This window comes from Sciurus carolinensis, chromosome 7 (assembly GCF_902686445.1).
Source record: "Sciurus carolinensis chromosome 7, mSciCar1.2, whole genome shotgun sequence".
NCBI lineage: Eukaryota > Metazoa > Chordata > Mammalia > Rodentia > Sciuridae > Sciurus > Sciurus carolinensis.
Window position 1 is genome coordinate 7,483,485 of NC_062219.1, and position 27,361 is coordinate 7,510,845.

The following is a 27,361-nucleotide window of genomic DNA, read 5'->3' on the forward strand; positions in this document are numbered from 1 at the left end:
TGTGATCATACATTACCCTAGTAGTGCTTCATATTAATGTATAGATACTTGAAATTCAATCTATAAATCACCAGATACATTTTACAGGTTGTGCTTTACAGACAAATACATTTGAATTTAGTGGGAGCCATTTGAAGAACTAACAAGGAGAAGATTGAACAAAAAGAGAGTTGTGGGAAATGTACGTGTGTGTGTGTGTGTGTGTGTGTGTGTGTGTGACCAGGTGTGAGCATTTTACTTCAGACCATGGAAGTGAGGGCTAGGAGCACTCTGAGCCTAGAGGCTGCACCCAAAGCTTAGAATGAATTTCTCTGCAACAGGATTGACATGTCTCAACCAACTAGGATGGGGATTTCTTTCATAATCTCTCTTGAAAGGAAAGTATTTGCTCTTATTCTCTGTGATGTGACTTTCATCTTTCCAGTGCACTGAAATGACTGGGAGAAAAAGGCATTTGCTTTAATAGCAGTGCTCAGGGAGGATGGATAAACATCTTGTACTTCACAAACCCTTAGGTTTTTTTTTTACACACACAAGTATGTGTGTGCACACAAACATGGACACACACATCCAGTGATGAAAGAGGCTTATGTTATCATAAAATGCATTGCTTTGATAGCAATATACATCTGCATTTAGTCTGTAATATAAAAATATTTTTCCTACTAAAAGATTTGTTTAATGTTTTTTTGTCAAAAAATTGTACTTAATCTCATTGCTATATGAAACCTGGCAGGGAATAAGAGTGAGAGAAAGGAAAAAAAAAAAGATTTGGGGAAAAATTTTAAATATAAAAATAAACTATTCCTTTGGGATGATTCTTTGGCACGTCAGCTCCTAAGGTGGAACTCAACAGCTATGTGCTATGAAACATAATAATGTGACATCATAAACGCTAACTTAATTCAAGGATGACATAAGAGGGAAAATTCTCTTTTTAAATATCACGGGTGGCCTGCTCTTGTACATTTCCCAATAACTCTTCCCAAAGGTTAACTTAACTCCTTGTAGGATACGCTTTACAGATTTAATATGTGTTTTTCAAATCAATTCACCAAAGCACAACTCTTCTTGAAAATAAGAATTCGAATTGAAGAAATGCAAGATGAAGAAATAGGTTATGGGTCCTGAGTGCCTGTTTCCCCATGATCTTATATATTTACCAAGTGCTTTGAAAGTTTGAAGTGTATTGGCCAAACTTCCCTTTCAATAGTCCTTCCTTCCAACGTGGAGCATCTTAAGTTGATGAAGGAAGAAGCAGCAGAGGAGATGGAGAGGGTGGACTTTGGATGGCGACTGTGTCAAGCACTATCGTCTGCAGCTGCCATTTCCCATCCTGGTCACTCTTTAACCCGCTCAGGCTGGCTCTGGCCCCACCACTCCCCTCATGGTCAAGGTTGCATGTTGCCTAATTTCATGGAAACTTCCCTATTTTAATTCCATTAACCTCTTTGTGGCCTCACTCCTGTGAAAATCACTAGCATTTACCTCAGGAGGATGGGAGCTAGGGCCTCCAGGCTTAGGTCACAGCTGCAAAGCCATGCCAGGAGCTTCGTGCAGCCTCAGAACAGGGCCCACAAGCAGTGTGTGGGAACATGACTGAAGGGAAGTCCCTGGGGCACACTCTGAGGTGACAAGGGAGAAGCAACAGTCTCTTTGCCTCAGACTTCCTCTTACAGAAAAACAAGGCCAGGATTTTCCTGGGCTCTGCATTTTTTTTTTTTTTTTTTTTTTACAATTTTCTGTGAAATGTCAGATACCATCATCATCATTATAGATAAAAGTCATATATTATTGGAAAATATGTATTTTATAAATCAAACAATGGCCTCCAAGTCCCACTTATTCCCCGGGGATGGACAAACCAATATCAGTTTTGGCAATGCAGCTGCCACCGATGGTGTCTTACAGGCTCATCACGGCAGGACAGTCAAGAGCAAACGGGTCAGACTCATTCTGGAAGTTTCGTGTCTGTTAGCCCAGCAGTAGCAGCGGTGAGCTGCTCCGACCCATCCGTCCAGGCGTTCCCTTAGGGTACTGCAGCCTTACTGGAACTGTTTTCCTGACTGAGCATTTTTATTCACGACGCCCCATTCTGCTGCCAATAACCCAATATTTGGCAGATATCAAGCACATAGGTGAGAAAGCCGTGGTAATCACGCAGTGGGCTCAGCACATCGATCAAGCTGTTCCACTTTTCTCTTCCATCTTTAGGTCAAGGAGTCTCCCTGGATGACTACGTAAACACCCAAGGGGCTTCACTGTCCAGTGTCACCAAGAAGCACCTAGGAGCACAGAGCATAGAGGAGTGCGCCGCCAGATGCGAGGAGGAAACGGAGTTTATCTGCAGGTATTGCCACTGTTGTCGCTCCTGTGCGGGAACCTTGCTGTTTGTAACACCTGTTTTGATGGCAAGAAATTTGCTCATGGATTTATTAACAAAAATACAATTTAAGAGAAAAAGGGAATTTACAGGACTAGAGTTTGAACCTCAATTTGCTCAATGTCTGAAGCTATAACAATGTCTTAAGGTTAAAAGTGGCCCCTTTAGAAAATGGCTTAAAGGAAGGTATCTATGTTTACCCGTGACAGCAACATGGGCGACTACTCTTCCAAGCTCCAGTTTTTAACTGACCATCAGCAAAGATTTATTGAGGATCATATGAATCAAAGTGTCCTGTGTGGAGCAGAAGGAAGAAGGAAGTATGGACACTAGATCCAGTGCCTTCTCTTTTGTATTTATGGTGCAAAGAAATCAGAAATAATGTTTAAAAAATAAACAGGCAGCCCTAGATATCACTAAGGGCATAATTGATGCATGTGCTACAGAGGTTCAGAGAAAAGAACAACAACTCTGTCGAGGTAGGTAGAGAGGTCTCAGGGATGAGGTGGCAGCTGACCTGGACTTTGAGGGCAGCTGAGGTCTTGAACACCAAGACAGGGAGGCGTACCTGGTGCAGGAGAGGAACCACCCTGAGCTTGTGAGAGGGACGGGGGGTGCCGAGCTGATCACAGTAAAGGCTTCTCACAGGTGATTGGGCTGGACAGGCAGCTGCACATGGCCTTGAATGCCAGTCTGAGCAAACTTGGCAGGACCATGCAATTGGGGAAGGGAGGTGGGAGGTTTTCTTAAGACAGTTTTCTGTTTCTATAACAAATTACCCAAGACTGGGTAACTCAAAAAGGAAAAAAAAATTATTAAGTGAACAATTCTGAAGGCTGGACTTTCAAGACCTGGTGGCTGTACCAGTCAAGGGTCTTGTGCTGAGCCACAGCATGGTGGAAAAGCAGAAGCCAAGTGGGAGCCCTAGAGACAACAGGAGGGAGGAGTGTCACACTTTATAGCAACTTGTGCAGACAGTCACAAGGCACCCCAGATAGCAAGAGCCAGGAGTGCTTCTGCAGTCCTTCCACTACGAAAGGCAACAATTCTGAGCTCCCTGCTCCTAAAACAGTTGTGGTTATTGCTCGAGGGTCTTACCATGAGTAAATGTTTGCATTCCTTAACTGAAGAAGAGTCTTCTCGTATTCCCTCTTCCTCCGCAGGTCGTTCCAGTATCACAGCAAAGAGCAGCATTGTGTGATCATGGCTGAGAACAGCAAGTCCTCCTCCATCATTAGGATGAGAGACGTCGTTTTATTTGAGAAGAGAAGTGCGTACCTTTCCCTCCCCCTTCTCCTCCCTGAACAGCCCTGTCAACTTGAACATATGACTTCACCTTTTTGGTTTCATTTTTCTTGTGTGAAAAATGAAAGGACTGGATTTACAAAATCACTTCTATCTCTCTGGCCACGAAAATAAGATTCAAAACTTTATTTATAAAGAGAGATGGGGAGTTAACAGCTCCTCATGACCTTGTCCCCTTGTTCTGCAGGGGGACCGTGGTCCTTGGGCTCCAACTTCTGAAATACAGCCTAGGACAATGGAAATATGAGATACTTTTAATCTTGATAACATTTGGCTGGGGACAAAAATACTTGTTAATTTTTTTTGGGGGGGGTCATGGTCTATATTTTCCTCAGACTCAAACTTGTCTTTTGAAAATGTGCAAAAATCACAGTTCCTTTTAAAATGCAGACCAATGGTCTCATAGTTTAGGAGGTGAGGTGGCCTGGATTCTAAGGGAAATTGCGTGTCTTTTTAGGGATGCGAAAGTGCCATTCTTAAGAGCACTTACATATGGAGATTTAAATGAATGCACGACACTTCATAACCCTCTCCTCTACTCTGGTGCTGGCCAGGCATTGCAACCATTAACTACGATCTGGCTCTCCAAATATTCTTTATCACAGGGGCTGAAGAAGACAAGATACATCTGATTTCTTGTGTTCTTGACAGTGATTTGAAACATTGTTTCTAGTCTCACCACAAACCATAAATAAGATTCTAAAAAGTATTCCTCTAGGTTGGGGTTACTGCTCTACATTGTTCAGTTTCTAGGTTTCGTGGGCTGCATCCCTCTTGACTGCTCTTCCTTACTCTATCTTTAATTCTTGAGATCCAAGTACAGATTAAATCTAAGCCTTACCTGTTAAAGTTATTAGTTCTTACAAATAGCGAGTAAAGGATGAGATAAATAGGATCACCTACTATCCATCAGATTAAAAAGACGTGGGGGTGGCAATTCTCTCGACAAAATGTTAGGATTTAAATATGTCATCTGTAAATTGTTAACCAGAAGGAACCTGGGGTGCCTGTTAGGCTTAGTTTGAAGGCTGAAGTTTGAAGGCTTGGTGTGCTTGTTTTCAAGAGAGCCAAAGGTTATGCAAACTCTGGTGGGGACAGACAAACAAGAGTGAGGCGAAAAGTCAAAAGTCAGTCACTTTCGATCCTTGGTTCTTTACTGTGGAATATGGACCCACTGCTGGCCTACCATCCAGGGTTTTGCTGGGAACAATCTGTGTCAGATCACATTTACACCTGCCACCATCTCCTTGGCCAACCCCAGAGCCAAGCCACTGTCATGTCGGGCCAGGGTCACTGCAGTTTGGTCCCCTGCTTGTAAGCTGCCCAAGCGATCTTTTAGAAATGCACCATTTCTTCCTTAAGTCCTTCTGAAGGCACTTAGCGCCAATCCCAAACGGTTCCGGAATGCCGGCAGACCTTGTGCGCGGCAAGCCCAGTGTTACACAAGGACTGCTGCTTATTTCTGTCATTCCAAGTGTGAAGTGGTCCCCACTTCTGCCCAGAACCCCGTCAGCTCTGTCCTCGCCACACCAGCCCTCTCACCTCCTGGGTTTCCACTCAAGCATCACCTCCTCTCAAAAGTCTTCCCTAAGCCCTGGGCCTCCCTTTCCCAGGAACCCCGAGGTCACGCCTTTGATGAGTGTAATCAGCCAGCGTAGGACATCCCCGGGAAGATCCCGCGGCCTCGTCCTCTGTGGGGTGGGGGAAATGTTCTTTGGCTAGAGTTGTGTGGGAAGCTCTTTCCCCAGGCGACTGACCAGGGTGGCTGAGAACACCTGGGTAAAGGGGGGCATTTTAAAGGATGTAGGAGTCCACATTTAAGTTTATGTATCTTCATTGAACGCACAGCCTACCTCGGCGACTTTCCTGCAGAGCAGAGGTTTCCTTTGACTCTGGGTCCAGCAGGCGTGCTCCGCCTTCCTGGCATGGTGCTGCTCGGGAGTGTCCCCTCAGGGCATTGCTCCCTCATCACTGAGTGGAGCAAGAGCCGGGCATTTGGAACCCGCTGATTCTCCAATGCCTGTGGATTTTTCTGATTTTCCCCTTCAAGCGCATAGAGATCACCTCCAGCTAGTGTGATCATAAGGAGAGCTGGGCAATAGAAATGAATGACACAGGACCCACCTCGTGGTGACACAGTGGGTGACGCACTAGACGGGGCCACCCTGCCACTGTGGGCCCCAGGTGGGCACCAAGCTATTTCAAAGATAGGTTGAACCCCATTGATTAACTGGTGAGCTGGTTAAGTGGAGGTTGGTTGAGAATATTTGCTGGGAACATTTAAAGCAGACACATTTCCAGAACCTGGTTTGGCATTTTTTCATATTTCGAGGAACCTGAAACAGGAGAAGTGGATTGGATTTCTTCCGGCCTCTGAAAAGCCTGCCTCCAACCCCCGACACACACATCTAAAAAGCCCCACCCTTGTCCCGTAGTTCTGTCTCATCCCGCGATTCATTTTCTCTGTCGTACCTATCATTGTGAAGTTGGCTCATTTCAGTGCGTTCCAGTGGTGCCTCTCTCCACTTGGGTGTGAGCCCCACAAGGGTAGGGCCTTCGCCTGCGCTGTATCACGCGTGTTCCAGCTCCTTCCTGGTGCCCAGTTCGTGGACCGGCTAGGACGGAGCTTTCGAATGGGTGGATCTAGGCAGGAGACGCCCCTTGCTGGGTGCAGACGGCTTTGCTCTGGACAGCAGGAGGCTGCTGTCTGCTCTGTCTGTCTCTGGGTGGGACTGTGGTGTGCAGAGCTTTCTCCTGAGTTTCTTGCTTGGGTTTTTGACCACCGTGTGGACTTTCAGTGTACCTTTCAGAGTGCAAGACTGGGAATGGGAAGAACTACAGAGGGACCGTGTCCAGGACAAAGAGTGGCACAGCCTGTCAAAAGTGGAGTGCCAGTTTCCCCCACAAGCCCAAGTAAGTGTCTCTCCTTTGCCCTGGGTTCGCCCACTGCGTTCAGAGTAACCCGGCACTCGCAGCTCACACCTGCGCACCTGAGTGAGCAGAGAGCCCCTCTGAGGCAGGTGAGAACAGTTCAGTTATTTATAGCACTAAAGCCCAAGGGGCTGCTTTCTATTTAGTCATGTGCATAGCGTTTTCTGGAATACCTAAATCACGGAAGGAGGCCTAGTGAAAAGAAGAAGAAAACTATGAATTTGAGGCTGAGCCTGAGAAAATAGAAATACGATGATGTTTAGGACTGAAAGTGTCGCTCAGACACGCTGAGCTGGGACTCTCACCACAGTCCCCTCACCACGATGGAGCCACACTCCAGAAGACAAGAGAACGACATGCGACTCTCGCAGCGGACCTGTCATTTTATGTTACTCTGATTTGCTCTTTCCCCAGCGTGCTGTCAGGTGGCACTAAAGCTGATCAGATAGGAAGTCAGTGTCCATGACCCTGCCCTCACCCACCCCCAAAGAAGTGCCCCTGCAGATGAGCAGATGGCAGGTTCCCATTAGATCGGGTAAAAGATTCAACCCGACGTGCAGATCTCAGGCCGCCCGGTAGAAGACCCCGGCTCACCCAGCTGCGGAAGTTGAGGCCTGAGAGGGTGGGGAGTTCCTGAGACAGGCCCCAGAAGAACCCGAGACTGTCTTTTTGGACAGGTTCTTGTGCTTTTTTCTCATTCGTTACCTCTACACAGCAACTCATCTCTATAGCGGAAAACGAGTCTAGTTCCTTCCCCCGACCCCATCCAAACTCGCCTCGGCTGCTGGGATGGGACCTGAGAGCCCAACCTGCTCCCTGGCTGTCAGGAGCCAGGCGTGGTCTGTTTGGCTTCACATGACCACGCTCAGCCTTCTTGACTATGAAAGAGGGATAACACCATTTGGGCGGGTTTTTTGTTAAGTGTAAGTGAGAGAACGTCCAGGAAGATTTTAGTGTGATCCTGGGTGCGAAGTTCACCCGACAGAATGGTAGCCGCTTCTGCTATTTGGAGGGAGAGAAGGGACCTTGCGGAAAGTGGGCATTTGGAATGAACGGAGGCCTCTGTTTCTACGGGTTGAGGGACCATTGCTTCGGTTCTGCTTCTAAGGCTCTGCTGTCAACGTGGCGATGACAGCATCAGCCACTGTACCTGAAACAGTGTCGACAGAGAAATGCAAACGGACCGCTCAGGCGTGGCAGCCACTGGCCGTAGTGTGTTGGGATAGCAGGCGCTCAGGCCCCAGGTGGGGACACACGGCATCCTGTCCCCACGTGCCCACTGCCTGCTGGCTTTCCGAATATCAGCCACGTGCTCCTCTTGGTCCTCCACAGCTATTCTCCTGACAAGTTCCCCGCAGAGGACCTGGAGGAGAACTACTGTCGCAACCCGGACAACGACCCGCAGGGTCCCTGGTGCTACACCACGAACCCCGAGAAGAGATTCGAGTACTGCGACATTCCTGAATGCGAGGGTGAGAAATGGTGCTGGAAAATGCTTTCCTGCCTGCCCCTCACCTGAGAAGCAATGTCTGTAAAGCCACTTCCCCTGGGGTATCATCAATAATCAGTTAATGTTGCAATTAGTAATGCCCTTGCCCCTTGGGAAGGAGCACAGCCTTCTCAGACCCCAGTGTGGACGTGAAGTCTTTACTACAATGCTAATTCGACATGTACACATTTAAAGCTAGATGTAAAGTCTGTCAATCGTATGCTTAAAACTCTCACAAACTATAACACTCCAAGCAGGTTCCCAATTAAATACTAAATTAAACCCACAAAATCAATACAATTCAAGTAAACGACATTAATTTAATGTGAGAGATTTTGCTGCTTAGTTGAAGCTAGGCAATGAACCAGTTTTGGCATCAAAAATCCTTTCTTTTAGTGAACCAATCTATTTAAAAGTGTTTGAAACATGAAAACAGACTGGAAAAATTTATTTCATATTTCCAGGCATATTTATTGGAGCAAGGGAAATAGAACCAGCTGGGTTTTATGCAACCATGTGAACATTGTATCACATGACACCTCAGTTCATGTCCTTAATCTATTTGAGCCATGAAAAACCTTTATTTGGACACTATGTCATCAGTCATTTGACCTTGAGGTACAACAAATGCGTGATTTTTATGTCAAGTCTGCATCTGTTTTATGATCCTGTAAAAGTCACAGTTGTATATTACTCTGCCCCACCATGTGACTTTGGCATTTCCAAATCAAAGTTTCAGTTTGAAAATAACTTAAAAAGCCAAAAACAGCCGGTCATGCTTCTCTCCAACGTAAAAAGAGAATGTCACTCTACAAGGGGACACAGGCACAGGCTCCAGCAAGAAAACCTAACATGCAGTTCCAACGCATCTGCAGTTACGCGGATGATCAGCATGGTTTTATAGACTTTCTAAAGATTATTGAAACCAAGATGCCCAATATTTAAAAGTTCTCTGTGACCAAGCGCAGCAGGGCACCCGGTTAATCCTAGCCACTCAGTAGGCTGTGCAGGAGGATGGCGAGTGTGAGGCCAGCCAAGGCAGCTCAACGGGACCCTGTCTCAAAAAACCAAAAAGAAAAGAAAAGAAAAATTAAAAATCATAGTAGAGAACTTGCAGACTGCTGGGACTATGGTCACTGTCCCTTTCCTTCCTGGGATCTGTGCCTCTCAGTGCAAGGACAAGGCAGTTAGGAGCTTCTGAATTTGGTCATGACCATTAGTTGAGGTGGCATTGACCAAAATAGGGTAAATAAACCATTTGAAAAGAGAATGACCTTTTGGACCGTAATAGGACATTTTGAGTCTTGAGCCAATTTTACTCCCCGTGATTCTTGGAAACCACGTGGGAGCATGGCCAGACCTCTGGGAGACATTTCTTGTGGGGTCTCGTCTTCACTGTTTTGCTCCTCCCTTTCCTCCCTTCTTCCCCATGCTGCTCAGAAGAATGCATGCATTGCAGTGGAGAACATTACGAGGGTAAAATCTCCAAGACCATGTCCGGACTCGAATGCCAGGCCTGGGACTCGCAGACTCCGCACGCTCACGGATACATCCCTTCCAAGTAAGTCCCCCGTTCAAGGCTCTGCGGCCTGTTCAGTTACTTAGGTGTCTTCTTGTGCCACCAGAAGTGAATGCCTGATGGTTGTGGAGTTCAAAGCTGGCATCCTGCCATGTCGTTCTTATCTTTGGTTGTTAGAAATGCAGACTCTCAGACCCTCTGAATCAAATTTCCCTTATAACCAGATTTACTGCTGATTCGTACATACATTAAAATTTGAGAAATACAAATATGTCTTGCTTGTGTGTTTCCCAAGTATTTCCTCTTCTCTTTCTTCTTCCTTTGCTTTCACTGTATACCAGGGAGATTCCTCACCTAGGTCTGTGGGTACACATCAGGGATCTTGTGAATTTGTGTGTGTTTATGTTGGTGCACTTTGGCACTATTCTCAAAGGCAAGTATGAATTTTAAATGGGAATGGGAGTCTTTAATCTAGAAAGTAATAATGATCTCCAGAGTACAGTTTTGTAAGGACTCTATTTCACACTAATCATCCTGGAAAACACCTTCCCACTATAGCTAGCTGATCTAGTCTCCCATTTTTTTGGCGGGTGGGAGAAGTTTACTGAGGATTGAACTCAGGGGCCCTCAACCACTGAGCCACATCCCCAGATTTATTTTGTATTTTATTTAAAGACAGGGTCTTGCTGAGTTGCTTAGTGCCTCACTTTTGCTGAGGCTGCCTTTAAACTCGAGATCCTCCTGCCTCGGCCTCCCCAGCTGCTGGGATTACAGGCTTGTGCCATCACGCCTGGCTGATCCAGTCTCTCTTTATGCCTTTAAGATCCTTTAAGATTGGGTACTGGCTGTACCCAATCATTATCTTTAGGCAGTGAGCACTTTGCATTTTAAACATTGCTATTATTTGCAGCAGAGTAACCAGAGTTTGCTTACATCAGTTTTTCCAGATGACCAAAATGATAAGTTTATTGATCTTGTTCAGTGGTTTTGAAGTGTCTAAACCATTAGAAAAGGAATCCGTGTAATGCCGAGCTAACGTTCCTTCCTAGATCACCACCTTCCTAGGGTAGTCTTCGTCCACTTCCTCCTTGGTGCCTGACTGCGCCTTGCACAGAGCAGGTGCTCTACACTGGCTCACCTTCAGTTTCTCACCCAGGCATGCAGATGTTCAGTGCTATTAAAATCCTTTTTGAATCAATAAAATTTTTTTAAAAAATTCTTTTTGTCCATTCAGATTTCCAAACAAGAACTTGAAGATGAACTACTGTCGAAACCCAGATGGGGAGCCCCGCCCCTGGTGTTTTACTACGGACCCCAACAAACGCTGGGAGCTCTGTAACATTCCCCGCTGCAGTAAGTGCGCCCCACGCCCCTGCCCTGGGTTCCCGACCTGTCCTGCTCTTAGAGTCAAGAGCCTGGGTGCAGGGCCTAAGAAGTGACCCACAAGCCCCGTGCAGGGCGGTGGCTCTGTGGCTTAGTGATCTGCGATAGGTAATGGGTTAGAACATCCTTTGTCATGCTTTCTTTATCCCCAGAAGAGACTTCTGCCTCTGACGTGCATGTTTAGATGTAGTCTGGTGGTGGGCAGCTCTGTGTTCCTCTTCCTTGTGCTGCATTTCACCAAATTCCTCATCGGGCGGAGTTCTTCCAACTGTTGCTTTGTCAGCGAGGAGGAGGAACTGTGGGCATCCAGTTTTCCAGCGTGCCCAACGTGGCGCAGTGGGGAAGGAGCTCAGCAGGAGAAGATGAAATGGAGGAAGCGAGGGTTCAAAGCAAGAGACTGAACGTTAGAGAGTCATTGAAGGTCAGAAAGGAGTCAGCTAGGATCAGCGTCCCTCCTTCGCTCTGACAGTCGGGTCTCCCAGGTGTTCCCCCTCTTCCTGAGGGCCAGTTCCTCTTCTTGTCTTTTGTTCCCCACCAAGAGAGTCTTGATTTCTGGTGCACACGTTTTTCCTTGAAGGCACATTTGCCTTCCTTCCCACAGACGCTTCCTCAGTTGTGAGACTTTAGGGAATATGGGGTGTCCACGTTCACCGAGAAATCACATAGTCTTCACGGAAGAATGTGGGTCATTGGCACACGTATGGGTTGAGATGGGTGGGGTGGGCACACGTATGGACAAGTACCACGCATGTTGAAATGAGCCAGGGCACTATAGAAAGAAGTACCTACCCCGAGGGTCAATCCCTGCAGAAGCTCCTCACGTAAAGGTCTCAGACACAGGCGCTTCCAGGTGGATTTCTCAACATGCTAACCGTCCTTAAAGGCCAGCTCCAAGCGGGAGGGTGGCAAAAGAGGCCGAGACCAGCAGCTCCTCCCAGGACCGCCCACCTGAGCATTCTTGATTGGAAAAATATTCATCGCGGTTTCTTTTCTCCATTCAAGCCACACCCCCACCCTCTTCTGGTCCAACCTACCAGTGTCTGAAGGGAAAAGGTGAAAACTACCGAGGCAAGGTGGCGGTCACCGAGTCCGGGCACACCTGTCAGCGCTGGAGTGAACAGACCCCTCACAAACACAACCGGACCCCAGAAAACTTCCCCTGCAAGTATGTCCCCGGGCGCCCTGCCCTCTAGCTCTGCCTCTGTCTCCCTTACTGGAGGAACCCAGGATGGGAGATTCTGGAGGGAAACGGGGCCAGGCGTGTGCAGGGGAAGCGAAAGCCAGCAACTGCTTTTTTCCTGCGAGACTCTTTCTCAAAGCGTGGTCCCCACGCCAGCAGCATCAGCTCACCAGGAATTTGTTAAAAATGCAAATTTCTGGGACCTACTCCAGACCGACTAAATCAGGGGTGGCTCTGGGGGTGGGGCCCAGCCTCGGGTTTGGGTTCTTGTCAGTGCAGAGTCAGGAAACGTAGTTCAGCTCTAGCCCGAAGAGGCGCCGGGGCTGGGTCTGCGGAATCCCGCGGAATCCCACTGTGCTCGAGCTTCGGCACCTGTTATTCCGTGTGTCTGATTCCTGAGCTCTAGCCGGGCACATGTCCAACGTCGCCATCAACAGGCGTGTGTGCTTCTGACTTACTTACGCGTTTGAAGAGCCAAACCCACACTCCTCTTTCAGAGGTCTGGACGAGAACTACTGTCGTAATCCCGACGGGGAAACGGCCCCCTGGTGCTACACGACCGACAGCAAAGTGAGGTGGGAGTACTGCACCGTGCCTTCCTGTGAGTCCTTGCCGTCCTCCACGGAGCCTCTGGATGTCCCAGGTGACAGCTTCACAGAGCCCAAGCGCTCTCCTTGTGTCTGCATGGCGGGTGGAACACAGCGGCTGGTCGGCCTCCATCTGCTGCGGTCAGGGAACATGCTCTGGGATTTCAGTCACAATATTTTAAATCTGTTGAAGTGTTTTACGGTTCAGAACTTAGTCGTTTTCCATGTGCTCTTGGACGTGACTCTTTTGCTAGGTAGAGTTTCTCTAAAGGCCAATTAGATCAAGCCAACTGTTGGTGGTGTTGTGTATTCTGACCGATTTCCTGTCACCTACTTTATCCGTTACTGAGGGATGAAGGGTGACAGGTCCAACCTGAACTGTAGATGAGTTGGTTTTTCCATTCGGTTCTAACTTTGTTTGCTTTGTGTTTAGAAGTTCTGTTTTTGGGCACATACACATTTAGGACGCTTGTGTCTGCTTGATGAAATGACCCCTTTGTTATGATGTGCTGTCTCTCTTCATCTCAGAAAATATTCCTTGTTCTGAAGTCTGTTTTTGCTGATAGGAAAAGAGCCATTGAAGCTGTTTTTACTAGTATCTGTGTATCTTTTTTTAGCTTTTTAATAGAGATGTTAAGATCATTTGCATTCATGTAATTGTCAATATGGTTGGATTTAAATCTACCATCAAGTCAATTGTTTCTCTTTGTTCTCTTTGGACTTCATTCCTTTTTGTATCTTTTCTCCTATTTCATGTGGAATGACTATTTTTATAATCATCTTTTATCTTCACCATTTACTTATTAATTAAACCAATTTTTAATAGTTTTGATATTTTCCTTAATGTTTGCAACACACATCTTTAACTCATCACATTACTTCTTCAGACAACATTCTATATTGTTGATACAGAAGATCCTTACAAAATTGTATTTCTATTTCTTCCCTGAGAAATGTTGGACTGTTGTGCTAGCAGAGAGAACTGACTTCTGCTATGACCTCACATGACATTGATGCTGGTTTTTGGCATTTTGCCCATGATCAGCTGTGTATGATTTATAGTCATACTTCTTGTCTGCTTGTTCTACTTTTTTCATTTTTCACCTAGTTCTTTTGTATGTTGGTTTAGAAACTTACAGTAACTTATTTTCAAGTTCACTGACTGTTTCTTTAGTTGTGTCTTGCCCGCTGATTCCTTTGAAGGAATTCTTTGCAATGCCACGGTTTCTGTTCCTGGCATTTCCACTGTACTTTTTTCTTGTTTCCCTCTACTTGCTGAAGTTCTTCGTCTATCCATGCACATTGTCCTCCTTTATCAGAAGGTCCTTTAACATATTGATCATGGCTCTTTCACAGAGATGTGGTCATCTCTGAGAAGCTGTGGACTTCTGCCTAGAGCCCTGGGTGTGGACCATTTCCTGCCCAACCCCCAGAAACTTAAAGCTTTGGCTTTGTATGAGCACAGGGTCTGGAGAAATACACAAAGGTTTCATGTCTGCCTGCCACTGCCAGTCATCTGCTGTCTGCACCACTGAAAGCCTCCCCTCTCTTCTCATGAGATCCCAGTAGAGAACCATAAAAAAATAGCTTGCACAGGACTGCAGTTTCCAGCTATAAATACTCTAACCTTTTTTTCCCCTCTGAGTTTTAAGTAAAATATTTCTAAGGAAAATAGGTCATTAAAATTCTAGAATGCTATGAATTCATTGTGCGTGTGTGTGTGCGTGTGTGTGTGTGTGTGTGTGTGTGTTGCTAGTCCACCTGCCTGCTCATATGGAAAAGAGAGTGGTAATTCCCAGAGACTATTGCACGTTTGTATCATAAATGGTTTCACATGTCTCTCTGTTCCAGTCATTATTCCAGCATGACTTCTTCTGTTTTAGCTTCAACACCACCTGAGCAAACCCCCGTGGTCCAGGAATGCTACCAGGGTGATGGACAGAGCTATCGAGGCACGTCGTCCACCACTATCACAGGAAAGAAATGTCAGTCCTGGTCATCGATGACACCACACAGGCATCAGAAGACTCCAGAAAACTACCCAAATGCGTAGGTCTTTGATTTTTAACCACAAATGGATCAATAGCCTACTTAAATTTCTATTAGATGACCTATGCTTTAAGCTAACGTCTTAGGACCAAATTTCTCTTAGATCCAGAATGGGAGGCAAATCATCTCAGGAAACATGCTTTTGAGCAAAGGGTCTATGAGAAGTTAAAGGCTGACTGTCTTTCTTGAGTACTTTTGCGAGGCAGTGGGGTTTTGTGGAGGTGGTGAGGTCACACTAGTGGAAAGCTCAGGAGAACAAATGACTGAAATCTTAGAAACAGCAGCATTGCCCAATACCTGCTAAGACCAGTACAATCTTTTAGCTCTGGAATTCTACCACTGCAAACTCAAACCAATGAAGTGAGGTCTGTGTTTGCCACTGTGTCTTGGGTCACAAGTCAATATCTATATTTATATCCATACCTATATCTAAGCTTACCTGCACAGGCATACTGGATCCTGAGCACTAGTGGTCTACAGGGCTGGGGCTTTGTCAGAAGAGCAAAAGCAGGAAGGCAGATGAGAGTCAGGAAGCACACAGATGCTGAAAGGTCAAGTGAGAAGGCAGATGGACTAGACTGACCAGAACAACCTTTCTACCATAGTGGCCTTGACCTATATGCAAAAAGCTGTTTTCACATGATGAACAGGCAGCACAAGACTGAGACCTTTTAGAATGCAAATCAAAAGAGGTCAACCCAATTCCCTGGCTCTCCTCCTGGAGGCAGTTCCTGCCCTGACTGTAAGGAGATGGAGCCAGAGCAGACCACAGGCATCTTGCTGAACTGAGAAGAGAGGCTGGAGTTTGGCATTACTGAGGCAGCTGGGATTTTTCTAGCTGTGTGATCCTGAGAAAGGCCCTGTGGAGAGGAGTTCCAGCAACATGCATAGAGGTTCCCTCAAGTCTCTGACCGAACATAAGTCTGCATATGCACAGGGAGGGAGTCTACAAAGAAAGGAGGACAAAGAGCAACTACTGGGGAAAGAACAACTGCTGTATGTGGTATACATGGAGAATACCCAGCACTGTGATAGACTGAAACTGAGCCACACCACAAGATATTAAATGTAAAAGGGTTAAATACCTCAATTAAAAGGCATAGATTACCAATTTGAATGAAAACCAAAGCCCAGTTAGGTTCTCTTTATAATAATGGGTCTTTAAATGTAAGGACATAGGTTAAAAACTAAAGTTTGGCTAATGGAAGGTGTGCTTGTGTATTCTTGTTTTAAGAAATTCTCAGTTTTAGTTTCAATGCAGTATTTATGGTATGTATCACAAAATATGAAAGTTGTTTGGGATCCTCAATACTTCTCCAGGGCACAAAGGAGTCCTGAGACCAGAGACTTTGATGACTGTTGGTCTAAGATAACAACATAAGAATGCAGAAAAGGAAAGACAGGTAAAACCCAAGGTGGGTAGGAGGAAGGAAATTACAAAAATATATAAAAATCAAGGTATAAAAAAATAGGCAACTAAGTCCATTGATGAAGCAGGGAGGGGAAGTCAGTTCTTTGAAGGGATGAAGATGTTGATAAACCTCTGGCTCAGCTGATCATGGTAAAAGGAGAGACGGCAATTGCCAACAACAAAAATCGAAGTGGGGGCACCACTACAGATCCTACAGAAGCTAAGCGACCATAAGAAAATACTAAAAACCACTTTATGTAAATAAACCCAACTACTGCAGATCATATGGAATAATCTCTTAGGGAAAAACATAAGTAAATCCAGCAGAGTAAGTTGAATTTTTGAACAGTTAACATCTATTAAAAAGAATATATTAATATATTCTTTAATGCATTAATACATATTAATAAGTGAAAAAACTTCTCACAGAGAAAACTTTAAACCCAGATGGTTTCACAGGCAAATTTTTATCGATTATTTAAGGAAGAAGTAATTCAAATTCTTCACAATGTCTTACAAAAATAAAGGAGGACATATTTTTCAACTCAATTTGTGAGACCAAAAAATCCCAGATACAAAAAGTAGACAGGGTTTTTGTAAGAAAATATAGAATATTATCTGTTGTGAACAAAAATATAAAAAAACTTAACAAAAGTTAGTAAATTGAATACAGCAATATATAAAAATTATCTTTATCATGAACTTGAGAAACATCATGAACAAATGGAACTGCCCTTCAAAAATGCAAAGTTGGTTTACCTTTTGCAAAACCATCAATGTAATCTAACATGTCAATAGAATAAAAGTGTAAATCATATGATTACATCAATAGATGACAAAGAAAATTTAACAAAATCCAACAGTTCTACAGGAAAAACAAGTCTCAGCAAACTAGGAGTAGAAAGAAACTTTTTAAACATGATTAATGGCATCTACCCAAAACTTCCAGCTAGTGACCAATAAGTACCTGAAAAAGAATATTCAACACCTAAGCCATCTAATAAATTGGAATTATAATTCTAATGTGATACTACTGAACACCCAATGGAAATGGAGATTACCAAAAAGCCAGACAATAGTTGAGGAGTGTCAAGGGTGTGGAGCAAGAATGTACAGCGGTTATCTATACTGGTCTAAGTGTAAATGGTACAACCTCTTTGAAATATCCATCTGATAGCTTCTCATAAAGTTAAATTGACATGTGCCTACCCAACACACCTGCAATTGTATTTCTTAATAATTTCCACTTAATGGAAATAAGCAGTCTGCTTATTAATCTTATCCCCCATTCCCTCAGTCCCTGAGGGGCTGCAGCTGGCAGTGAATAGACCAAGAGCAGGAGAGGATTCCTATCCATAAATGCATCCTACAAAAATGACCTCCTCTCTGAGAACTGGCTTTACATGCCAGCTTTCATAAGGCTTCAGAACCCAACCCCTGGATCTACCTAATACCACCTATAGAATGACATTATTTTCTCCATTTTCTTTTATGGTGCATGTACAGCATTTGAACTGGATTGTCAGTAAATAAGCTAAGAGAGCTGGCCTAGGACTATTATCATGATACATCCTTGCTTCCTTGGGGTGATACATTTTCTTTCCAATTTACATATTCCTATGAATTCATCTGTAGAGGGAGATAGATATAAATTGGCCTATGCTTTAAAAAATCTAAAATTATAATTCAAAATCTATATTGGTTATCCCTGGGGAATGTATTTGGCAGAATGTGTAAGGAGGATACTAGGATATTTTCTCGTATGTATTTCTGTATTATTCAGTTTTTATCTGGAGTATATATGACTTTTGATTAAAAGGACCATTTGTGCTTGTAGCTCTATGATGATGTCACCTTTAATGGGGATATTTTCAAAGTCACTTGTTAACACTTGGTTATAACAAAATTCAGAGGGAGCAGAATTCTCCTCCCCTGGTGACTTTATTGCTTTGGGATTTGCAGTGGCTTGACAATGAACTACTGCAGGAATCCCGATGCTGATAAGAGCCCCTGGTGTTACACCACCGACCCCAGTGTCCGGTGGGAGTACTGCAACCTGCAGAGATGCTCAGACACACAAGGGGGCGCCGTGGAGTCTGTGACTGTTGTCCAGGTTCCCAGTGTGCAGACCACTTCTGAGCCAGGTAAGGGCTGTGGCTGGTCACAGACTTGGTGGTGGGGGGTGAAGGAGATGGAAGATCTTACCAGTGCAGATGCTTCATGCTACATGGGAAGTTGAGTGTTGGTTGAGGGTCTGCCACGTTGGGGGGTCAGGGCTGGGATTGCTGGCAGACGGGGGTGGGCCATTTCCTCTGGACTCCTGCAAATCCCCCAGGGTGTGTTCTCGCTCCCTACTCACTGGGTTATCTTGGTGTCCTGACAAAATTCTCTGACACCCTGCTAAATAAATGATTATTTCCAAGTCAATGGAGATGTCTTAAAACAGGCTGTGCGCTGTGGTCTCCAGCATTCCAGGGTCCTGCAGGATGTGGCAGCCAGTCTGTCACTGTAGGGCAAACCCAGCACAGCTGCATTTCTTCCCTGTGGCCTCAGACCATGCAGGGCCCATAACCACACTTCCTCTCCCGCAGACTGCATGTTTGGGAACGGTAAGAATTACCGGGGCACGAAGGCCACCACTGTTACGGGCACTCCGTGCCAGGAGTGGGCTGCCCAGGTGCCCCACACACACAACATTTTCACTCCAGAGACAAATCCTCGGGCTGGTCTGGAAAAAAACGTAAGCCGCTTTAATTTGGGTTTTATTTTGCCTTTGACTGACCAGTCTTTGAACAGAATTGGTCCTGGGCTATGGAAAATCAGCCTGGCCTATTGGGGGGAAAGGGGGAGGGAAATGGAGAGATTTCAGGGGAACAGGACTGGCATCTGTGTGGGACACGCAGTGAGGGCGGGACCAATCAAGGTGCCACCCCCTCTGTCCAGGGGAGAGGCCTTGAGGCTGAGCCCCGCAGTGAGGGCGGGACCAATCAAGGTGCCACCCCCTCTGTCCAGGGGAGAGGCCTTGAGGCTGAGACCCGCTTGGGTAAGGACATGTGACCACTGTGTTCTGTGATCAGAGGCTTGTAAGCATCTGAACAAATCACTTTTCCAAATAATAAGAAAGGAAGAAAAGGCGCACTCCTTCCATCCCGTAAGGCTAGGAGGGGTGTCCCTGCTGGCTGGGGGAAAGCAGCCGCATGGCAAACGCCGCCTTCTTTCAGTATTGCCGCAACCCCGACAACGACGTCAACGGTCCCTGGTGCTACACTATGAATCCCAGAAAGCTCTTTGACTACTGTGATGTTCCTCCGTGTGGTAAGTTGCTTTCTCTTTTGTAAGGAAATTACTTCTCACACAAATGTGGTGATCACTCCTTAATAAGGATCTGCGTGCACACTCACACACTCACACACACACACAAAACATCTTTGAGCTGAGTGCCTCGGGCAGGAGACAGCCACCCTTTCCCCTGTCCTTTCTTGTGGGCACCTGGGACCTGGGCTTCCAGTGGTCTCCTTTGTTAGTGGAACGGGCACACAGAGCACACACAACACACGCGTGTGCACACACACATGACTTAAGTAAACCAGAAACCAAATCCCCAAAAGAGGAAGCTTAGAGGTGATCTAATCAGCCCCAGAATGGCCTCACTGTCTAGCAAGAGATCATGAAGAACAAGCTCAGGGTCACCTGGATAGGAAGCTTTCTCCTCCAGAGACCAAGAAATAAGAAAGAAAACACGTCAACTGAAACTCCCAGACCTGTCTTCCTAAGAACACACTGAAAAGCAATGCAACTCCTTAGCTCTACCTTCTTGCTCCTGAGAGTCCCATTGCTTGGCCAAGCATGGGTCACCTGACAGAGAGGGCTTGTTGGGCTCCTTCCTGATGGCTCCAGACTCTAGGAGGAAGAGGCTTGGATTAGGGAGGAGAGTTGACCCTCATTCTTAAATCTTTGGAATAATGAATCCATGGGTACTTCTGGAAAAAAATCAAAGTCACTATTATTTTGTGCTGACCGAGGAGAACTTGTCCCAGGTAATCATCCTGGACTTCATGGCTGTTTGAGTCCTGTGAATGGTGGTTGCCAGATGGAAGGATGGGGTGCAGAGGGGAAGAAACTGGGCCTACAAAGCTTCCAGCAGTCTGGGGCAGTGTGTAGGAGTGCGGGAGCTGTCCTGCCCTGCCCTGTTGGCTTTGCTTGTGGGTGACTGTAGGGCAGAGCTGGGTGGAGAGGTCAGCATGGTGGAAGGGTGCTACTTGGCCAGTGTCGTGGTGACAGGGCACTGCGCTTTCTAGGTTTAGGGTGGGCTTATTGCTGCCCTTTCTCTAGTTGATGCAGAATCTGTCCGTGGCCCCTCCACCTGAAAGCCCCTCCCTTTCACTCTCCACTTGGCTCTGTCCTATGACCCTCCCACTGCCTCTTCCTGCCCCAGTTATCCTCAAAGGGCTACCTCTAGGTGGAACCCAGACGAACCCAGCCTCAGGCCCCGTGCTGTGTGCCTGGGGCTCAGGCGCTTCTGATTCACTTGGGAGAAGGTTTAGTCACCTCGTAGGTGCAGAGTCCTGGGCCACCACCAGCGAGAGTCAGGCCTGGGAATCCCACCAGCCACATCCTTCTGCAGGAAGCAGGACTAAAGCCTCTGGGTGTTGACGGGAGCCCTCCTCCCCAAGTTTGGGGCTGCCTTCACTTGCCCCACATGGTGGCGAGGTGGTGTGGGGGGACCGCATGGTCCATTGGAAAAACCCTCTTTCCGTTCTTGTGCTTCCTCCGATCTGGGAGAACCTGATTCTGCTACACCTCGATACAGTGAGGATACCAAAACTGTCGAGGCTATTTCCTTAGAAAAAGCTGCCATGAAGGTTTGCCTTTCAACACCCCTGGGCATCTTTGGGGTCTCAGTTGAAACTTTCGGTGTATCATCTTCTTGCACCCCCGCCCTCCAGGATGGACAGTTTTAAGATGGGACTCTGCTTTTTCTCCTGGGCCTAGAGCCGTGCCTGGTGCGTAGCAGGCGCTATATAAATATAGTGAACACGTATTTGCGGAATGAATAAGTCAGTGAATTAAATCATGCACTGTGTTCTTCCAGGATTTCAGGTCGGTGTTTCCAGGGTGGCTGTCCCAGGTGAATGGATCTTTTTGTGCATACATGTGTGGCTTTGGGTAGTTTTGTTTGGATTTTTCAGATTTAGAAATCTGGAAGGCATGACTTTTTTGTCTACTTCAACCGTTTGCATTGTTTCTCTGTCTTAAGAAGATTTTATTGCTCATTCCTTGGGAGATTCTAGATTTTGTTGATGTAAGTGGGAAATTCCCTAATGGTCATTTTTCTTAAAATTCCCCAACCTTTGCATTATTTTTAATTCACAAGGAAAAGCACATCTTTAACATGAAAAAGTACCATTGATTAACTTGTGCATTTTGTCAAGCAGCTCACCTGAAAGGATCTGTGTAAACATCAAGTGTGATCAGAACAAGTAGCAGCACGCAGACAGTGCACAATCACTGCACCAGCAAGGCCACCAGGAACCCAAGTGTGCTCTGTGCAGCCCGCTGTCCTTGAGTTCACCAAGGCCTGTGTGGTTTTGCTTTTCATTATTAACTTCAAAAAATTGAAGGAATGACCACCTTAAATATAATACCTTTTGTTTACTTACATATATTTAAAGTTATACGTTTGTTGAATATACAATACAAATAACAGAAAAGTAAAAATAAGTAAAAACTTTCAGTTTTGTTTTGAATAGTGAGACCAGGGTATTATCATGTCCATAGTTCTTCTTCCAGCACTTGTATTTTGCATGTGCACACATTTTTAGTATAAATGTAAAAATACACCTACTTCAGTCTGCGTATGCACATCTACTAATGTGAATCAAGTTCAGCGTTAGGGAGGATGATCGCCTAACATTACATACTTCCTTTTGAAAAAGGCCACCACATGTAGACCCTGAGCAGACCACAGCAAAGGGAAAGTTATTTGGAAAACCCAGATTCCAACTTCTCTGGAGAGTAAAGTCTCTGGTTGGTTAAGGTGGAAAATATTTTTTCTTGTTTGCATTTGTATTTTTGAAGACTGGAAAGGCTGCAGACCACAGAGAAACATTTTTGAACATTCTCTGTAGTCCCATTAATGGCGGGGCTGGAGACCAAAGACAGGACACCAGTGCCTCTCTCCAGGCACCTTGCAGGGTAGTCTCAGGAGAGGGGAAGCAGGCAGAAAGGCAGGTAAGTGCGGTGTGTGCAGGTCCGCTCCACAGCAGGGCAGTTGCAGGCGGCTCTGGGAACGGGGATCGGGTGTGCGGGAGCTGTCTGAGAGAAGGCGGCATTTCACCTTAGGGCAGTAGCCTGGAGGCCTACACCCTCTCTCTCTCTCTCTCTCTCTCTCTCTCTCTCTCTCTCTCTCTCTCTCTCACACACACACACACACACACACACACACACAGCCCTAAACACACACACACACACACACACACACACACACATGCACATGCATGTGCATGCATGCATGTGAATTCACATGTCTTCCAGTGGAGGTGATTGCTATGGCCCTCAGGAAACCTTACCTGGCTTAGTTGGTCGTGATACTGTGTTCTGAATATCAAGTTGGAATAATAATCACCAATAGCCATTTGTACCAATCTGAGTCTTCTCAGTAAAGATCTCATTCTAATGGTGAATTATACCAGTTTATTTTATCACCACCCCCGATCATAAAGGAGTACTTGCAATTCCTTCAAAGAAGAGGGTCCGTGTCATCTATTACCACATTTGAGACCTGGAGAAGATGCTCCAAACATTGCTTGTGATTTTGCTACTTAGCCTGGGCTTTGATGTGGGATGATTTCCGCCCTTGGCTCATGAACCGTGAATTCATCTTGAACTATGTGACAGTTGATGCCTTTGACCCAGACGTGACTTTTCTCACTTTGTGTCCCAGCGTCATCGTCTTCATTTGATTGTGGGAAGCCGCAAGTGGAGCCCAAGAAATGTCCCGGCAGGGTAGTAGGAGGGTGTGTGGCCAACCCTCACTCCTGGCCCTGGCAGATCAGTCTTAGGACGAGGTAAGGACATTCCTAGAACAGCTCACTCCGTCCTTCGCTGTGGACCCCATCAAACCTTCCCAACAATCCTGTGGAGCTGAGGCTTCCGTTCCACCTCTGTGTTCTTCTAAGGAGAAAATAAAGCGACAAAATTTTTAAAAAAGTTCTCTACTTTGAAATTGGCTCAAACTGGATTAAAAAAAACCAACCAGAAACTAAAATCCTCTGGGATGCTATCATCCAAATCTGTGGACACCACTGTCTACCTCAAGCTCTGATGTTGCTGGGAAGTGTCGAGGGTGCTCTGTGGGCTTGTGTGGACACCCACTGGCTCATGGTACAATGAAAAGGAGGGAATTATTTAGAAATGAGACTCTTTGACAGGGTCAAGGATGGACTATCTACAACCTGTCAGACACACAGACTTAAAAAAATACTTTTGCACAATTTTGTGACTCTTGAATTTAAGGCAGGGGCTGCTCGCCCATTCAGAAACAGATGACTGAATCACAGTTTGAGAGCGCCACAATTGAGGGCTCTCTTTTCCGAGGACATACTTGGATAATAAGTCAGCCTTCTTGGCAAGTCATGTCGAGCACAGGTGGGAAACAGCCTTATCTTCTGGCTTGCCGGCTTCATGTGTGTGGACTCAGCTGCTCTGCTGGTTCCAGGGCCTTCCCTCCGCACGGTTGGGAATGCCATCCACAAACACGCTCATGTTCCCTTGTACTCTGTTGCCGAGTCGGCCTTTCTTGAGCTGGTGTTTGGTGAATCCTTGCTAGAAGAGGCCTCCCCCATCCTGTGACTCTGTTCTTTGCACGCTGCGGTGGCCTGTTTCCTAACTGATTATTAATGTGCCTGTTGCTGGACACTTAATTTTAGTGCTTTTTGTTACAATTTGGCTCAGAGGCTGCTGGTGGCCTAAGCAGTCTGTGGGGGTAAGTGATGTAGGGACAGTTCCAAAAAATCAGGTTCTTCAGGGGCAATCAGCAGACTGCCATGGATCACCAACTGCTCGGGACCACCTGGGACCCTTGAAGAATGAGCCATCCATCATTATGCATAGATCTCGAAAGAAAGGAGACCTCAGGGATGTTCTTTGGCTGGTAGCTTCTGTCGGAGCCCAGGGCTGAGAGGTCAGAGCCATGGGTATAGGACTTCACGTGGGAGCTACTGGTTTTGTTCTGCTGTGGCCTGGTTGTGCCTGGAGCCTCCAGGTGTAGATGGAACCTTCTGGAAAAATATGCTGATTTGAAGCTACCACCATCTTGATGTTGGACTGGTGGGCTTTCCTTCTAGGAATAGCAACACTATGAAAATTTCATCAATGTGTCTTTCTGGCTTGCTGTGCAAAGGAGCAGAATAAGCCTTCAGTTCTGAACTAAAATCCTGGCTTTTCTTCTTCTCCTTCTAGATTTGGAAGGCACTTCTGTGGAGGCACTTTATTATCCCCAGAGTGGGTGTTGACTGCTGCTCACTGCTTGGAGAAGTATGTTGGGGTAACTGACGTGAGGGCCCATCCCGAGGGCTTCCTGCCCCCCACTCCCTACCTTCCTCCTCCCGTGGCAGGGATGCCAGTGCCAGGGAGCAAAGGTGCAGAAGCCTTCAGCAGAATTGCCAGGGCAACTGTGTGAGGACACAGTGTCTCTAGAAAGACCCAGTGCAGGTGGCTTTGTGGGCCCAGGCTAACAGCAGGGCAGAGGGATTCACTGCGACAGGCGTCAGTTCCCATTCCTTAACTTCCAGGTTCAGGAAAAACGTGAATTTTATTTCTTGTCACATGGATTCTAGTAGTTGTGGGTCTTAGGAGACAACATGATATTTATGGAAAAGATGGGGGCCCATGGAAGGGGCTGGAGTGTAATTTGCTCCTGACGACACTGTCTCTTCTAGGTCTTCAAGGCCTGCATCATACAGGGTCATCCTGGGCGCACACCGAGAAGTGAATCTCGAATCGCATGTGCAGGATATAGAAGTGGCTAAGCTGTTCCTGGAGCCGACACGAGCAGATATCGCCTTGCTGAAGCTGAGCAGGTAGGAGCTCCCCGTGGCCCTACCCTGAGCAGAGTGAGGACGCTGTTCCAACTGGGTTTTATGAGCGTCACTGCCGAGTGGTGGTCGGGAGTTGTCATGGGATGGAAGGCACAGATTTGGGGAAAAAGCTTCAACCTTCATCGGAGAACCTGGACTTGGCCCAGCACTACCATATACCAGCCTTGGTCCTGAAAAAGGAACCAGGACTCCATTTCCTTAGGCAGCAAAAGAGTGAGTTGAAATACAAGGTGTCCTGTGACTTCTAAAACTTTCTCAACCTTCACCAGAGAGTGATTCTATTGCTCAAGGCTGCGGAGTCTCCTCTCAACTTACGTTTGAGAGAAACAAATGAGATTACATATTTCAAAGCACTTGAAAACACACAATGTAAAAAGCAAAAAACAAAACAAAACAAAAACAAAAACCACGCCCCAAACTCCGTGAATGCAAATGATACCGTTGCCGTCCTCTCTGGTTTTATTTCTCCAGTCGAGGTGTTTTAGGAAGCGTGACACAGTGATAAATTTGCTCATGTCACAAAGTCGGGAACGTTTGGAGTTAGGTCCCGTGGAGAGAGCCCACAGCAGACATCTATTTAGAGAAATGCACACTTGGGACCAGCAGCAGGCACAGGGAGCACGTTAGCTGTGCCTGAGGGGTTCCAGAGGATGGGGTGACAGTGTGGTGACGAGGCCGGCCACAGCACAAGGCAGGAGCCCGAGAGCTGCTCTTCTGGGTCTGGCCCTGAACTCGGGAGACTTTTTTTTAATATGTATTTTTAAATTGCAAATGAAAACAATACCTTCCTTTTACTTTCCTTTACGTATTTATTTGCATGTGGTGCTGAGGATCGAACCCAGCACCTCACACACGCTGGGCAAGTGCTCCACCACGGAGCCTCAGCCCTGGCCCCTCGGGAGGCCTTTCTGGTCTGTGCACTGAGAGTCGATGCCCTGGGATGTTTTGATGCTCTAGGAAGGAGTGAAGGGATTTGCTCAGCTCACCCCACAATGCAGCTAACTTCCCTCTTGTTCCCCAGCATCTTCCCCCAGGCCCCCCAAACATAAGCCTCCTCTCCTCAGGTTCCCAAAGACTTTCCAGGGTGGTCTGATGGCTCGAAAATATAATTTGGTAAATTTCAGGTCTGAGTAATGTTTTCTGATAGGCCAATTGTGGGCTGAGCACCCCCCTCCACCCTCCCCACACCCCAAAGGCTCGAGGTGTTTAGTGTGCGGCGAGGGAACCTATGGAGTGAGAGCCACACGAGAGGCTGGCTCTATTCTGGTGCCTCCAGGAAACAGTATCTGCTTTGAAGGTGGCGGCAGTGGTGATGATGTTCTTAGTCAGAATAGGGCATCTCACATCTTTTTATTTTGTACTAAGAATTGAACCCAGGGGCACTCTGCCACTGAGCTACACCCCGTGACCCTTTTTATTTTTATTTTGGGACAGGGTCTTGCTAAGTTGCAGAGGTTGGCCTCAAACTTAATAATCCTCCTGCCTCAGCCTCCCGAGAAGCTGGGATAACGGGCGTTGGGCCACCATGTCCCGCTATTTTCAATCTTTTTCTCTCTTGGACTTACTAAAATAGAAACATAAAAGTTCTAATGTTTAAAAGTCCCTAGGACTCCAGCCCTCATTCACCAGTGTCCAGCATTTTACTGGATTCTTACAACCACAGTCTTGGAACGGTTAATGTCAAGGAAACTGAGGCTGCAAAATGGAGCACCTTGCTGGGGCCACCCAAGCTCTAGCTATCAGTGCAGCCTTGCGACCCCTGCCATCTAGATGACCCACCCACTGACTGCTGACCTCCAAATTAATATGACATTATGCCTGGCATGAGGTTCCAACTCTGCTCAGAAGGCACTCGCGGTGAGGCTTGCCACCCCCATCCCAGAGGCAGCGGCCACCAGCAGAATCTTGTACACGCCAAAGATTTTCAGATGAAATCTGATATTTGTTTAGTTCATAGAAAACTTTAGGCAAATGTGAGGATGAGTGGTTGCTGTCAGTCAGGCCAGGGAATATCAGCTCAGGGCTC

General features: G+C 46.4%; 1 protein-coding gene across 2 annotated transcripts in view; it reads left to right on the forward strand.

Annotated features, from left to right (window-relative positions):
• The window catches only part of Plg (plasminogen), a 34,646-nt gene that overhangs the window by 1,274 nt on the left and 6,011 nt on the right, over positions 1-27,361 (forward strand). The window contains exons 2-16 of one of the 2 annotated variants that reach the window (XM_047558984.1): positions 2,215-2,350; positions 3,547-3,653; positions 6,487-6,601; positions 7,952-8,091; positions 9,549-9,669; positions 10,862-10,980; positions 12,013-12,175; positions 12,688-12,833; positions 14,661-14,826; positions 18,200-18,381; positions 18,829-18,977; positions 19,459-19,552; positions 23,181-23,304; positions 24,698-24,772; positions 25,177-25,317. In XM_047558984.1, the coding sequence (XP_047414940.1) occupies positions 2,215-2,350; positions 3,547-3,653; positions 6,487-6,601; positions 7,952-8,091; positions 9,549-9,669; positions 10,862-10,980; positions 12,013-12,175; positions 12,688-12,833; positions 14,661-14,826; positions 18,200-18,381; positions 18,829-18,977; positions 19,459-19,552; positions 23,181-23,304; positions 24,698-24,772; positions 25,177-25,317 (1,978 nt within the window). The remainder of the gene's footprint in view (positions 1-2,214; positions 2,351-3,546; positions 3,654-6,486; positions 6,602-7,951; positions 8,092-9,548; positions 9,670-10,861; positions 10,981-12,012; positions 12,176-12,687; positions 12,834-14,660; positions 14,827-18,199; positions 18,382-18,828; positions 18,978-19,458; positions 19,553-23,180; positions 23,305-24,697; positions 24,773-25,176; positions 25,318-27,361) is intronic. The other variant, XM_047558985.1, reaches the window with a different exon arrangement.